The sequence below is a fragment of the Lampris incognitus genome, chromosome 19 (genome assembly GCF_029633865.1).
Source record: "Lampris incognitus isolate fLamInc1 chromosome 19, fLamInc1.hap2, whole genome shotgun sequence".
In the NCBI taxonomy this organism is placed as follows: domain Eukaryota; kingdom Metazoa; phylum Chordata; class Actinopteri; order Lampriformes; family Lampridae; genus Lampris; species Lampris incognitus.
The window spans coordinates 14,813,332-14,828,494 of NC_079229.1; the positions used below are offsets into that span (position 1 = coordinate 14,813,332).

The 15,163-nt window shown below is 42.3% G+C and overlaps 1 protein-coding gene and 1 long non-coding RNA gene across 4 annotated transcripts in view; one reads left to right on the forward strand and one right to left on the reverse strand.

Annotated features, from left to right (window-relative positions):
* Positions 1-524: 524 nt before the first annotated feature.
* Positions 525-6,828, reverse strand: LOC130129990 (uncharacterized). Of its 2 annotated transcripts, none has more exons than XR_008812087.1 (3): positions 6,694-6,828; positions 1,679-1,821; positions 525-708 (listed from the first exon to the last, which is right to left on the reverse strand). It is a non-coding gene; the product is annotated as an uncharacterized LOC130129990 (long non-coding RNA). The 2 variants fall into 2 exon arrangements; XR_008812086.1 differs by lacking the exon at positions 6,694-6,828 and adding an exon at positions 6,504-6,597.
* The window catches only part of mllt10 (MLLT10 histone lysine methyltransferase DOT1L cofactor), a 67,665-nt gene continuing 59,232 nt past the window's right edge, over positions 6,731-15,163 (forward strand). Inside the window, exons 1-2 of one of the 2 annotated variants that reach the window (XM_056299272.1) lie at positions 6,731-7,103; positions 13,905-13,984. In XM_056299272.1, coding sequence (XP_056155247.1) covers positions 6,941-7,103; positions 13,905-13,984 — 243 coding nt within the window. In that variant the 5' untranslated portion in view covers positions 6,731-6,940. The remainder of the gene's footprint in view (positions 7,104-13,904; positions 13,985-15,163) is intronic. The other variant, XM_056299271.1, reaches the window with a different exon arrangement.

The following is a 15,163-nucleotide window of genomic DNA, read 5'->3' on the forward strand; positions in this document are numbered from 1 at the left end:
ATTATGTAATTTATTAAAAAAACGTGAGACGGTCAATTTTACACTAACATCTAAAGCATGGTGTACAATAATCCCACACAAAATTGTTGGAGTTCATGTTTTATCTGCCAGGGGATTGAACAGCTCCATTATGAATGTGTGTGTGTGTGTGTGTGTGTGTGTGTGTGTGTGTGTGTGCATATAGGCATGTATATGTCTACATATATAAACACACACACACATATATATATACATACATACATACACACATATGTATACACACACTATGTGTGTGTGTGTGTGTGTGTGTGTGTGTGTGTGTGTGTGTGTCTGAAAGTGAAGTTTTTCCAGTCCTGTGGTTTAGGCATGATAATTGCTCCATGCTGACCCCATGACCATGCTCTGTGAATTATAGCTCTCACTGCAGGGACTATCCCAGGATTTGAATCGGGGCCTACGCTGCACCAGATATACTATGGTCACTATAGGAACAGAGAGAGAGAAAAAAACACACATTCTATATTTCTTTCATTTATTTCCAATAAATAAGATAAAACATTGTAACGGGTTTCCAGCGTGCCGGGGACATGCAGCCCATGCAAGAGGCAACTATTTAGTCCTTTTCCTCGGTCTGAATGTCGCCTGGCCCTTAAGGGAGGGACGCGACCCGTGCAGCCGCTGGGAGAGGATCTCGGCTACTTACAGCAGCCTGTATGCAGCCGTGGTATGCTAGTCAACAGGGGGGAGAAATATCGTAAACCACAAATTAGACTGGCGTCGTTCATTCCCACAGGCACACACTCGTCCCTCACATTGATAAATATGTTTATTATAAAGAGCACGTTCGCTGTGAGTGGAGTCCGAGGCTTCAGAGGACATGGACAAATGAGAGCCAAGGTAAGGACTTAATATAACGCTCTCTCTCTCACACACACACGCGCGCGCGCACACACACGCGCGCACACACGTACATACACAGTTTGCCAAAATGTGCATCTCCTTTTCATCTTTGGAAAAAAAAGTATCGCATCGTTTTTGGAATACGTCTTTTTAGAGAACAGAACATATAAAATTGTCGGTGAGTAATAGCGCTGCAAAGCTGATATTTCTATTGAATATACTCATTCAAAAGGAAGTAGGCAATTTCACACATGGGCAGTGAGGGCAAGACTCGGGCTTAAAGATTTAAAGCCTTAAAACCATCCTGCAACTTGAGGTGATGTAAGCCTAAACACTAATTATGATCACCACGTGTGGGAACCGTACTGCAGATCAGCAGGACTCGGGCGTATAACACATCGGAGAATTTCTCAAAAGTTTATCACTAGTGGGGGGGGGGGGATATACTTGAGGTGGAGCTATAGGGCTATAAAACCTCGCTTTGGTAAGCAAGTTTTTTAACCCATTGGAGTCTTCTTGAGGCCAACTCCCCAACGTGCTGCTTCTGCAAACCCAAGTCATTTGCTTTGCATTGAGTTTTATGGAGACACTTGGTCAAGGAGGCACAGGCACTTGTAAGAGAATAGACTTTTATGACACAAACTCATTGCCCCATGCCAAAACAATGAATTCCATTGCCCCCACCCCGCGCGCGCGCGCACACACACACACACGCACGCACACACAGCGAGAATGTGATTTTACATGCAATCCGAGCCTGAAGTGTGTGTGGATAGTGGTGGGGGAGGGCTCTACTTACCTTTCACCCTGCCATGTTGTGCCTGTTTGTATTTTCGTGTGCCCCTGTGTTACTCTTCTCAAAGGAAGCAGGGCTGGCTGTGCTCGTGGCCAGGCAACCAGAGAAATACCGTATATTTGAATCAAGTGGTAAAGTCTGACGAGCTGTTGGACAAAAATAAACAAATAAATAAACAGATCTCAGAGCGGACGTCTATATTTATCGGGTTTATCGTTGCAAATGTTTAACTTTGAGCGCTATAGGCTTTCAGGAGCGCAGAGCTCTGTCACGCCACAGAGCCCTTATACGTCGACAGAAGACCCAGTTGGAGTGACCGGACAACAACAACACTCCCTCTCTGCAGTGGTTCCGCACTGACTCGTTTTTCATAGTTTCATATAGTCCATGGTTACTTTGGTGTCGGAGCGGAACAACTACTATGATGGAATATGGATGATTGGTCATATCGCACAGCTGACCTGATTCTTTAAAGTCTCCTTGCAGGTATATAGCATTGGACCCAGTTGAGACGAAAACGACCCTTTGTTACAGGAGTTATGTTAAAAATAAGGTTTTTAACAGCCTTGCACCCATAACATTTGAGCGAAAGATACAGGTACGTATCGCAGCTTGTGTGGCGGATGACGCAATAGACCTACTGGCTACTTATGTCTCCACAGTCCAGACATCTCAACGTGTGACATGAAAGAGAGAGCGAGAGCGAGAGAGAGAGAGAGAGAGAGAGAGAGAGAGAGAGAGAGAGAGAGAGAGAGAGAGAGAGAGAGAGAGAGAGAGAGAGAGAGAGAGAGAGCGCTCTGCAGTCTTTCTGGCCCTCCTCGCTAATCACTAATTACACACCGTGTAATTATACGTTTCGGTTGTTGTTAGAACCAACATACATTTAATGGAATGGAGAACCCGAGCCAGGTTCCCCTTCCCTTTTGAACCTTCCGTTTAGTACCTCGGTGTGTGCGTTTTTGCGTTCATCATGAGTGTCTGCTTGTGTGTGTGTGTGTGTGTGTGTGTGTGTGTGTGTGTGTGTTGGAGAGGGGGGCTTAACAATCAAACTCCTATCCTGTCTTTCCTTCAGAGGGACGAAGTGGTAGCCATCACATGGCATCATCACATGATGCCATGTGATGGCTCAGGTCCTGGGCTGTTCCGGTGGCATCTGGACACTGCTTGGTGTCCTCCTCATCATATTCTTCATATATTTTATAATTCCATTATAATTCTGTTATCCTCTTTCAGTGTTGTATTCTGTAAATCGTGTTTTATTCTGTACACACAACATCCATTGCACGTCACGTCTGTGCGTCTTGGGGGAGAGATCCCTCCACTGTTGCTCTCCCTGAGGTTTCTTCCTATTCTTTCTCCCCGTTAGTTTTTTTTTTTTTTAGGGAGCTGTTCCTTATCCGATGCGAGGGTCTAATGACAGGATGTTGTGTTGCTGCAAGCCCCCTGAGGCAAATTTGTAATTTGTGATATCGGGGTATTCAAATAAAACGGGAAACGTTTAGCCAGCCTGGACGTGGAGCGATGAGCTTCGTTTCCTTGTGTGGAGTTTTGTCTGTCTGACTGTGTCTGTCTGTTTGTTGGTTAGCATTTACATTGTACGAACTATAACCTGCATATTTCTGCGGTGCAGAGTTGGCTTAAAGAAAAATCAAGGTTGTGACGCATATTAACAGTTCTTAGCTTGTCATCTGACATTTTTTTTCTTTGGTTCTATCAGCCCCATAAAGTCTGTAAAAGCATTCTTTCAAACGCGCTCTCTCTCTATGGAGTCCTTCAAGCATTCTTAAATCTTGGTGTTTTTTTTTCCTCTTGAGTTTTTGGTATTTTTAAAAACCTTTCCAAAACAAGTTTTTTTTCACAAAATAAAAAATTGACTTAATATGTTTTCAGCAGGGTAGTGTGTGTGCGCGCGCATGTGCATGCATATGTGTGCATGCATCATGTGTGTGTGCATATATATATATATGTGTGTGTGTGTGTGTGTGTGTGTGTGTGTGTGTGTGTGTGTGTGTGTGTGTGTGTATGTGTATGTAAGAAGGGGACTGCCTTTCCCGAGGCACTTGATGCATTTCTGCTATTTCTGCAGCATATCCCATTTACTGCACAAATCAACTTCAACACCTGACTTCCAAACTGCGTAGGTCTACTAACTGATTTGTTTTTATCCTATATGTAGCAACCTCAATCTCAATCATTTACTGTTTTCTTCATTCTTTAATTTCTTTGCATGCACACACAATGTCTCTACTGTTTGTAAAATGGACTCCTATGGCCCATGCAGTAGAAATATCTGAGACTTAGTGACTAGGTGATATTGGAAAGTTGTCAAAAACCTGTTGTTGTTGGGTCATATGAATCTAAATAAAGTGCAAACTACTACATCCCAAACCAAAATTGAGATGTTGTTTCATATATATACGTCCATCCCATCCATTTCCCTCGCTGCTGTTTATTTAGGACTAACTTTGCTACACGGAGGATAATATCATTGGTTAAGCATGTGAAACAGGCGACCTATTGTGCGAAATATAGAAACTGAAATCTTGGTAACCCTTAATCACTGGGCGAGGAATAGTCACTATGGTATAAACCCAATGTTATGGGCTTGTTAAAGGCTGGCTTCATGTTCCCATGAGAGCCTTTTTCCCTTGTGTATTTAATACGAACTATTTCATGTTATATGTGACATGGGAGGGGGCTGGAATAGCAAAAGGGTTTCTTTCCCAACAGACTTGTTGCCTTCCTATTCCTAAAACTGACCCGATCAATGGGTGAACAATCAAAGGCTCCAGTTTGCAGCATGCAGCATCTAATACAGAGAGCCTTTGGTTTGTAACAGGTTTGAATAGCTCAAGGCCACCGTATGAAATGGGTGTGTGATGAACATGAGCTGACATCAGCAACAGTCGTCAGAAGCGGGAAGCGTCGCCGCAACTTCACTCGCTCATATCTCAGAAAGAAAGAGCCCCTCTCTGAGAAGGTGGAAAAAGAAACATATAGACTGTGGCGCTGCACGCAGACCTTTGCTTAATCAAGTGCAAGTTGTAAAAATCATTTCCCATTTTTAGTGATTCAGTAGTTATATGGACCCCCTTCCACAACGGCTGCCCCCTCCCTCGCCTCCCTTTGTTCTCTTCTAATAGGTTTTTCCTGCCACACACAACCCCCCCCAACACACACACACACACACACACACACACACACACACCCCTCCTCCCTTTTAGTGCAGCACCCAGTGTGGACTGGAGCATTTGAGCAATTTGAAATTAAAGCAAATAATGGGCAGGCACTCCCAGGGACCTCTAGCGCACCATATTACACAGAGGATGCTCGTGTGCTCTTGCACATTATTGGTAAGTCATTACGTTTCTCTGGAAACCGCTCAGAGGAATCGGTGATGCAAGCAGCAGCTGAGTGCTTGGAACAGCCTATGTATGTTATTTGTATGTGTGTGTGTGTGCGTGCATATAGGAGCATCCCTAGAAACAGGAATGGGAAGCTATCAAAACAAAATTGAACACTGACAGGCCTACACAATTTTTCAAATGTAGGTCCTCCTCATCTCTGAATCAGGAATAAGACCTCCAGTACAGGCCTTAGCCACATCAGGCTCCCAGTATCCGGTTTAAGGACAATGTAGACAGAGCCCATGAAAACATTTCAGTTGAATTTAAATAACTGTGGAGGCATATTTCTTCATTTCAAGACCATCAACACCCAGCGATGTCTTTTGGACAGACTGTTATTGTTCCCTGAGCAATTAGATTTTGTCCACACACAGTCACAGAGTAGAAAGGCTAATCCCCCCCCCCCATGTTTTGAATGTTGGGAGTTGCAGGGATTCCCTTATGAGGTCACATTGCAACATGTTTGGAAATTCATTAGGCTACAACAGATAATACACTGATTGTACAGGTCAAAGCTTGACTACTGTAGAAATATTAACCGTTGTTTTTTCAATTCTGCCTGCTATTTTGAATATGAAATATTGCTTTATATGTAATTCAAACCACAGAGCCACAAACCACATAATTCCACTGCTAAGACACCAAAAACACTGAATTTAGAAAATATTCTCACTCTCAAATAAATTCACCAACCTCCCTTTTAAAAACAGACTTGGGGGATATTTCAGGGACAAACACATAAAAATGTTGTGAATATAGTTCCACCAACTGAGAAATTCTCATAATGAGCAACACTTGTGAGCAACAACCCCTTAATAAAGTATTCTGATTCTGATTATCTGGATTAACGTTTCTTGGAATTAATGCACATGTAGTTCCTTCTTTGTGAGGTCGCAGGCCCCTGCAAAACACACCACTGGGGTAAAACATAATATGAGACAAATAAGAATAAAGGTTGAGAATTGAATCATGTGAATACTTAGGGTTAGCCAAGCTAAACATTCTTAAGTCAGTAATTGGTGTTCTTTCTAGGCCATGTAATCCATAAAAAACATGCATTGCACATCGTACTGAAATCACAAACATTCTTAAAAGCGTGACGTTTATGAAAGTAGCCAAAGAATCAATCAAAACAAAGATTAAAAATAATTTAAAAAACAAACAAAAAACACGTTGCCTTGCAAACTGTATCTTTCAGGGCATTTGGCCGTTTGCGCGCAAACGCTCTTTCTAGGCCAATCTGAAAACACGTGGTCCGCTCCCATTTTGTGCAAATTTTAGTGAACTATCCCCACTTGTCCATCCCAATTTTCCGCTTTCATAGGTCTTTGCAAACTATTCACAAAGATGCAGACACGCACTGACACGCAGCTATTGGCGCAAAACGTGCTTTTAAGTTTCACCTGATTTCTCTCCGTTACCTTTTTCCTATTCGTACCTCGCGGTTGTTACCGTGTTGACAATCAACTGTATCAATAAACAGCAACAGCCTCATGGTGCTGCAAAGTTTCAAAGCATCTCGACCATGCGGAACCAAAATGGCACGGCGTACTCTCGGAACCAATCACGTCTCTCCATTGTTCCCTGTCAGAGGTACGCAGACACACGTACTTTGCGTGTTACGCACTTCCCTTTCACGACGAAGGTCCCCTTCTTCTCGCCCGGGCCGTGGAAGTGGATGTTTTGGTGAAAAAAAATACCGTGTCGAAAAGAAATGTAAACACGACTAAAACATGACATTTCGACCGAGTGGAACCTAAAACGGATCGGCGGGGGGGCTCGAGGGTTGTCTTCTATTAAATAAAAGGTTTCCGGTTCGGCTTTGTTATTAATTCGCATGCCCGCTTTCTTCGTATAGATGGTCTCCGGCGAGCGGTGTCTGGCAGCGGACGACGACTTCTTGGCGAATAAGATGAAGGAGATGATTGGAGGCTGCTGCGTTTGCTCAGACGAGAGAGGCTGGGCGGAAAACCCGCTAGTGTACTGCGACGGACATGGCTGCAACGTCGCCGTGCATCAAGGTAAAGGCAACGGTGTTAGCCAGGCTAGTTTGCCGCTGGCTAGCAAGCTAACGCTAATCCTCTTGCAAGGTTATGGTGACCAGTCAGACTGTGCCTGTTGTCACCTCTGTTTAGCTCAGTCCCACGCAGAGGTCAGTTTTAATTGACGTACTGAGGCCACCCAGTCGGTTTGATTGGTTGCCAAGCAATTGAACTAACCTCATCTATGTAACCATGAAATGAAATAATTGTATATTTGGCGGTTTTGTACTCCCAAGAAAACGAAGTACCGTATAGGAAACGACTTGCATCAATATTCAAGCATGGCTGTCCCCAGTGGGAATCGAACCCCTAAGTTTTGGCATTATCAGTGCCATGCTCAAGGTATATGCTGCCAAGTCGCTTCTTCTTTTTTTTTTTTTTACCAGCTAGCAGCCTTTTTTGGCACATTTCTGCACCTGGTTTATCCTGCATTACAAGGTGCACAGCGTTGCGACGTTTGCTTATCTTAGCTCCAGGAATGCAGTGTAGCTACTACGCCTGTCCACACTGCAGGCGTACCCACATGACGTGCAATGTTTACAATCCTAATAACTCGGCATACGTCCGTTATTTCCTCATTGAAAACTGTTTAATTACACCCCAGTCGTCTTGGACCCTTGCAAATGAATGCATCTTTTGCAACAATATATGGATGGATTTTCTGAGAATCAGATTGAGTGGTCTGTTAATGTTGATTCACCTCAACAACTACTTATTCAAGGGGATGTAGCCAGTGCCATAAAATTGCCTGCCATCTTTGTAGGTAAATCATTAGTAACGGCAAAAATTGATGCATTATTCATTGGAGGATATTTGGAATGGCAATATGTGTTACATTTCAACAACATGGCATATTATATAAAGTTAAACTGTGTTACGGGTTTATTTCATTAGAGAATTGAGGATATAAGGATATATTTAAAGTGCTGATGAGATGAACGCCCTAGATTGTCTAATAACATGGTCCTAAATTAAGCTTTATGTTGGTACTTGGTACTTAATGACCTGTTTATCTTGAGCATAGCAAGATAGTTCGGCATGATGATTGTTTTCATTGAACTATGATACACAAAATCAAACATACATCAGTTATTTTGATAACATACCCTCTCATTACACAGCTTCAGACACAATGCATTTTGCCTATCTCAACTTCACAATTTCTTTAGTTGAAATCAAAGACCTCCACTGTTCCTGGGTAACATCCGGGCGTTTTTGAAATCTGGATTATGGATTGCCATCCAAGTGGATTATGTAGTCTGGGCAGATATGGGATAAACTAAAATTTACAGATAGATGCAATATAGTACTCCAGTTTACATAGCCGGTTGCTGGTTACCCTGTACTGCTACCTAATTTTTCTTCAATAGAGCCCAGTGACCCTTGCAAACATCACAGTAACTTCAGGTTTATAACTCATGATCAACACGGGAGAATTGGTTACTGCTGAAACTGTAATATTATCCTACACATGTCTTCTGTTACCAGTGTGGTGCTAAAACTCAGGGAATTGAGTAATTTTTACTTTGTGCAAGTGACCTACATAGGAAGTAGGTCTCTAAACCCTCCCTGGCCCTCTCATGGAATCCAATGTTGTAGGATGTGTAATTTAGGGCTGAGCGATATGTCTTCAAATGAATATCATGATTATTTCAAACTTTTACCTCGATTACGATTAATGAACGATTATTTATTTTATTTGCTTTTTTTTTTTTACACTGCCCTCATTGTGTCCTGGTTACTACACTAGCGCCTCCTCAGGTTGATCGGGGGGGGGGGGACTGGGGGGAATAGCGTGATTCTCCCACGCACTATGTCCCCCTGGTGAAACTCCTCACTGTCAGGTGAAAAGAAGCAGCTTGCGATTCCTGACAAGGTTTGTACTGTAAATATGTTGAACTATAAAAGCTGGGATATTGTTTTTTTCTAATGAAGGAGGCCATATCTTATCTTTTTGATTTTAAATAATTTAATGAAACACACAGATGTGTGTTATTTATTTATTTATGGCTATTGAATATTTTGAACAGTTGAAATCAAAGCACACATTGCTTTAAATGAAAACATCTTTTGAAAAGGTCACATTTTAGTCTAAAAGTAAAAAGTCAGTTCCCTAAAAAAATAGAAAATGATATCCTGCATCTTTCGCAAACAAAATTAATTATTTTAAATAATGCCATGTGCAAAATTGTCAGCGCAACACTGCTGATTAAAAGTAAGAGAAGGGTTTGGACAGGGCACCTCCAATAGATCAGCTGGCTGTGTATCATTATTGCTCTTAGTGTTGTAGATGTGAATCTGATTCACGACCGCTGATGTATGTTATCTTCCTCTCAGCAATCTTGTCCTGTAGCTCTTGACTCTATGCACTAGTAGGTATTTTACTCTAGGTTCTTACTAAGAAACACTAGCATGTTAAGGTTTCAGACAGGATCTGAGGCATGTAACACAGGCATGTTTCCTGAACTGAAAACCCATGCAGATGGGGAGCTAGTGGCTGGTATGCAAAGGTTCTTTTTTGCCACCTTACTTAGAGAGGGAAAGTGTACATGATGCTTTCTCCACCATTCCAGTGGATTTTCCTCACTATCCAGCTCTGCTTCTACTGTTTGCTGAAGTGATACAGTGGGTGCCTCACTTCCTTTGAAAAACCTTTCTAATGACCTCCTTGGCTTCTTTGCTTCTGATGAAGATGTAGAAGGCTCTGTGGTACTTTCACTGTGGACGACAGCTGCTGACTCCATCTCTGTTTTCACTTTTTCCTGAATGGTGGGGAGATGGTGTGCAGAAATGTATGCCATTTTAAATCTGGGATCAACAAAACTGCCTGTGTCCAGTAGCTCTTCCATGATGAGGTCTGAGAACTACTCAAGGATGTGGGTTTTGATTGTTTTAGTCAGCTCCATGTCATCTTCCTCCTCAGCCAGCACTCATGAATGGAAGATGTGTAGGTAAGGCTTCACAAATGAAGCGGTGACACACTTCTCCTGACAGGGCATCTGTGATCGCCATCATTGGGGTGAGAGCTTTGTTGACAACCTCTAAGACATCCAGGTCAGCCCAAGATGGAACAAGGTGCCTTCTTTTCTTATCATCGGCAAGGACCTGTGCAATTGCTTTCTTTTGTTCAATGACCCTTGCAGTCATCATTTGCATTGACCCCCATCTGGTGGCACATGCGGTTTTCAACTTGTGCTGTGGCAGGTTCAACTCTTGTACCTTCACAAACGCCTTCTTTTTCCAACTATAGGAAAAAGCACTGATAATCCTTTTGTACACCGTCATTGCCTGCTGCACATGTTGGTCTTTCATTGCATTTTCTGAAATACACACACACATGAAAAGATGAATTATATTATTGAGGGTTTCACTTGTACCTGATGTGTTTACAAACTGCATAGCTTGAGCAAAATTAATAGACGAGGAGAAACATCTCTTAATTCTAAGCTAGTTGAATAATATCAGATTAATAACACATTTCTAGAGTTAATTTTTTTCTACTTTAATGATGACTCAATGTAGCATTTTGTTACATAGTAATGTGAAATTAAAATTGTAACATTGTAATATGAAGCACATTGTCACAGTATTTATTTAAAGTATGCTGAAGGATAGCTCTAGCTCAATTGTAGCATTTTGTCTGTTCAGCTGATGTGCTACCTACCAATTGCCAGGTGCACCCTGTGTCCAAAACGTTGCTCCTGTTTAGCTGTGTAGCTTTGACGATATTATCGCGGTTGTCTGTCATAGTGTCTATAAGGTTCTCTTCTGCGAGGTCCCATGCAGAAAGCATATTTCTCAGGCCCTTTGCAATCATTTCTGATGTATGATCATCTGGAAAAAAGGCATCTGTTGCGCAGGTTCCATTCATCGTCAGTGTAGTGCAACATAAGGCTCAAGCAAGGCTCCATCGTTCTACTTGACCAGAGATCAGATGTGGTTGCAAATCAAGTTCTAGTTCAGCAGCTACCTCCTCATGACATGGTTTGTATACATGTCAGGCACTGCAGTTTGGGAAAAATATTTTCACAATGGCACAGCGTATCTTTTGTCGAGGGTTTTTTATCCTTCCAATTTCCCCCCCTTTTCTCCCCAATTATATTTGGCCAATTACCCCACTCTTTTTGAGCCGTCCCGGTCACTGCTCCAACCCCTCTCTGCCGATCCGGGGGGCGCCCCAACCGACCAGAGGAGGCGATAGTGCAGCGACCAGGACAAATACCCACATCTGACTTCCCACCCGCAGACATGGCCAATTGTGTCTGTAGAGACGCCCCACCAAGTTGGAGGTAACATGGGGATTCAAACCGCCGACCCCCGTGTTGGTAGGCAACGGACTAGACCGCTATGCTACCCGGGTGCCCAGCTTGTCGAGGTTTTTAATGAGATGTTTAAACCCTATATGTTCCACAGTAGCTACGAGAGCCATATCCTTCGTGATGTAATATGCAGTGGCAGCAGTTATTTCTTTCCATTTTCTTGAATCTTTTGCATATTGTGTGGCATTTGTAAATGCTTGTTGGCAACAGCTGCTTTGTGGAAGCACTTCGGTGCTTGTCGATCTCTCTTTTGAGCCATGCACTGTTCAGTATATATATCTGGTAATGTGACTTGTGTCCCAAGTGATTAAACAAATTAGTGGTGTTACCTTTGTTTGCTGAAATTGTTTGCCTGCAGTATTTACATTTGGCTTCTTTTTGTTCGGTGTCATCTTCGCCGGAGCCAAAATGTGTCCAAACAACAGACATGGCATTCATTTTCAATATAAGCTGCTCAGGTTTATTTGTTAGTTTGGCCTTGCGTTCACGTCATCCGCGGAGGCACGTGACTGAACACAACGTTTTTTTTTTATTTTTACCCCGTTTTTTTTCTCCCAATGTACTTGGCCAATTACCCCACTCTTCCGAGACTGTCCCGGTCACTGCTCCACCCCCTCTGCTGATCCGGGGAGGGCTGCAGACTACCACATGCCTCCTCCGATACATGTGGAGGCGCAAGCCACTTCTTTTCACCTGACAGTGAGGAGTTTCACCAGGGGGACATAGTGCGTAGGAGGATCACGCTATTCCCCCCAGTTCCCCCTCCCACCCGAACAGGTGCCCCGATTGACCAGAGGAGGTGCTATTGTAGCGACCAGGACACATACCCACTTCCAGCTTTCCACCTGCAGACACGGCCAATTGTGTCAGTAGGGACGCCCGGCCAAGGCGGAGGCAACACGGGGATTCGAACCGGCAATCCCCGTGTTGGTAGGCAACGGAATAGACTGCCACGCTACCCCGACACCCTGTAGTATTTTTTTTAAGGGAACAGTTCATGTATGCACACATTGGTGAAAGTATGAATGAAGACATGAGTAAGATTAAGTCGGTGAGAGGTTCTAAATATCAGTTTCGATACGTTTTCGGTTAATTGCCCATCCCTCATGTAACTTGTACGTATAACTCCTCTCTAGGTCATTCATTACAACAGTAATCCTGGATATACTAAGTGTCTTATCCCTAGGTAAAAGCTACTATCCCAAAGATTGTTGTTTTTGTTTAACTTTCTGACACCTATTGTGATACTGGTAATTATATGGTTGTGTGACTGCTCCAAATCCCAGTGATCCATTTGAAATTAACAGTCATTAGTGCTGTTGTGTCAGTACATTCTCCATTGCCAAACCTGAGTTTTATTTATTAATGTTGTAACTGTCTTTTCTGACCTGCCATATCTGCATATTAGCTACAACAATTTCAGTTCTTCGAAATCATTGCTACCTGCTTTATTCTTCCAAATTAGGCTGCTATGGGAAAGACATTAACTATATGTTATAATCATTGTTTTTGATACAGCAGTGATAGCCAATATCAAAAAACGGCATCAGTTTACATGGGAATCTTAAGGACTGTAGCTTTTAAACACAGCTGCTTTGATCTCCAATGTGTCCTTTCTTTGACATCTTCTGTCCCTATTTGATTTAATGAGCTGGAAAATATGGCAGAGACAATTGTCCTAACATTATGATTTACTAAATCCATTCACGGATGTTGAGATATAGTTCAGCGGGCGATAATGCTATATTCTGAATATCCTTTATTTTTTTTATATTTTATAAAGCTTTTTTTAAGTTAACTTCAGAAATTGAAAGTAAGTTTTTGCATTTCTACCACTTCCCCTGAGTATTTTATATTTGGCAATGCATTATTGATGGCTGTTTTTTTTAATTTTTTTTACAGGGACTCAAAACATTTTCTATTGCTGGAAAAATTACAGCCATCAATTACAGGGTCGAAGTATCTTTCTCTCTCTGTCTATCCGTTTGCTTCTCTTGCTGACTGATTCATCCCACTCTCTCTTCTCCTCATTTTCGCCTCTTCTTTTTTTTGAGGGGGGGGGGTTTGCCTTTATTACATAGCGACAGTGAAAAGTCAAACAGGAAATGTGGGGGAGAGAGAGGGGTATGACATGCAACAAAGGTCGCCGGTTGGAATTGAAGCAGCAACAGTTGCGACCATATGGCCATGTGACATGCGCTGTAACCATTCGGCTCTTCTTATTTGTCCACATGTCGTGTTTATACATTGTCTTTAATCATCCATCATGTCTGAAGAAATGGTGTAAATCTGAAAATATATGAGATGGCAGTCACAGGGGTGTTATTTATTTTGTCTGTTCATGTGTGATTTTAGTTACTGTCTGCACTGGAATGCACATTTTACAATCATATGTGGTGGTTGTGATGGTTGATTATGCATTTTCTCTTTCTCCTCACTTATTTGCCCTCTGTCTCTGCAGCCTGCTATGGAATTGTGCAGGTGCCCACCGGTCCCTGGTTCTGCAGAAAATGTGAATCTCAGGAGAGAGCAGCCCGTGTGGTAAGTCAGTCCCTCCCCTAAAGATCATTTGTAAACTTTTGGCACAGAGCCATCATGGACCCAAATCTGTCAGGTGCTGGTCCTTATCCAAAAGCATACCATTAGACAGATTATTTGTGACTATAATTAGGAAATACTGGGTAAATCTTTCATCAACAACGCTCAGTGTTTCCAAAAGGTTGACAGTTAACTTGTGCTGGTGGTCGTCTGACTGGGGGTTAGGGGGGCATTGTAATTTAGACAAGCTGAATATTAGGGATGCTCTGATCAGGGTTTTTGGGGCCGATCACCAGAATCAGAATTGGCCGATACCGATTGCAGGGTGGGTGAGGGGGATGGGGATCTTCCATTTAAAGTGTTATATTTATTGTGTAGCATTACTTATTTATTTGCTATTTATAGCAATAAAAGTAACTATTCTTAACAGCATTGCAGAAATCTAATTAAGAGCTGAGAAAGTATCATAAATTGACAACTCTTTATTTATTGGAAGGCAACATATGCAACATAATTCTGTTATTAGGTCATGTAGATTATGAAGAAACTGAAACCAATATAATAGCCTATGCTCGGCTAAAGAGCGGTTTAGCAAATATTTTAGCCTTCCTATGGAATAAAAGCTAAATATGCTCAACACTATGCACTATGTTTCAAAGCATAAGAAAAGCATAAGAAACCATTATAACCTATATGAGACAATAAAAATCAATTCCAATAGAAAGAACAAAATACAGGGCCGTTCTAAATGTAGGCCTACTACAAATTTAGACAATATAAAACGGCCACAAAGAAAGACTATAGCCACAAACTGTATAAAGCATTCCTCAACATTTACATGTTTTTACAACCTGCCATGGCTACCATTCTTTAGCTTAGCCTACTTCTTAAGCACGACGGCAAGTTTTTTCTTATAAATATAAGCATCTCCGTATTTTTGGAAGTCAGGCTGTTCCTCTTCTCATCTACAACATTCGCTGCTGTGCTGAAAACTCGCTCGCTATCTACACTTGTGCATGGCATGCAGAGGTAGGCTTGTGCTGCTTCTGCGAGTGCGGGGAAGCGACTTTTATTGTCCTGCCAGAAATCAAGCGGCTGTCCGCTTCGTGGGATAAGTGGCTCTGACAAGTAGAGGTTCATCTGTGATGCGGTATGGTTGCTGGTGTCGCTGCCATGTTCCAC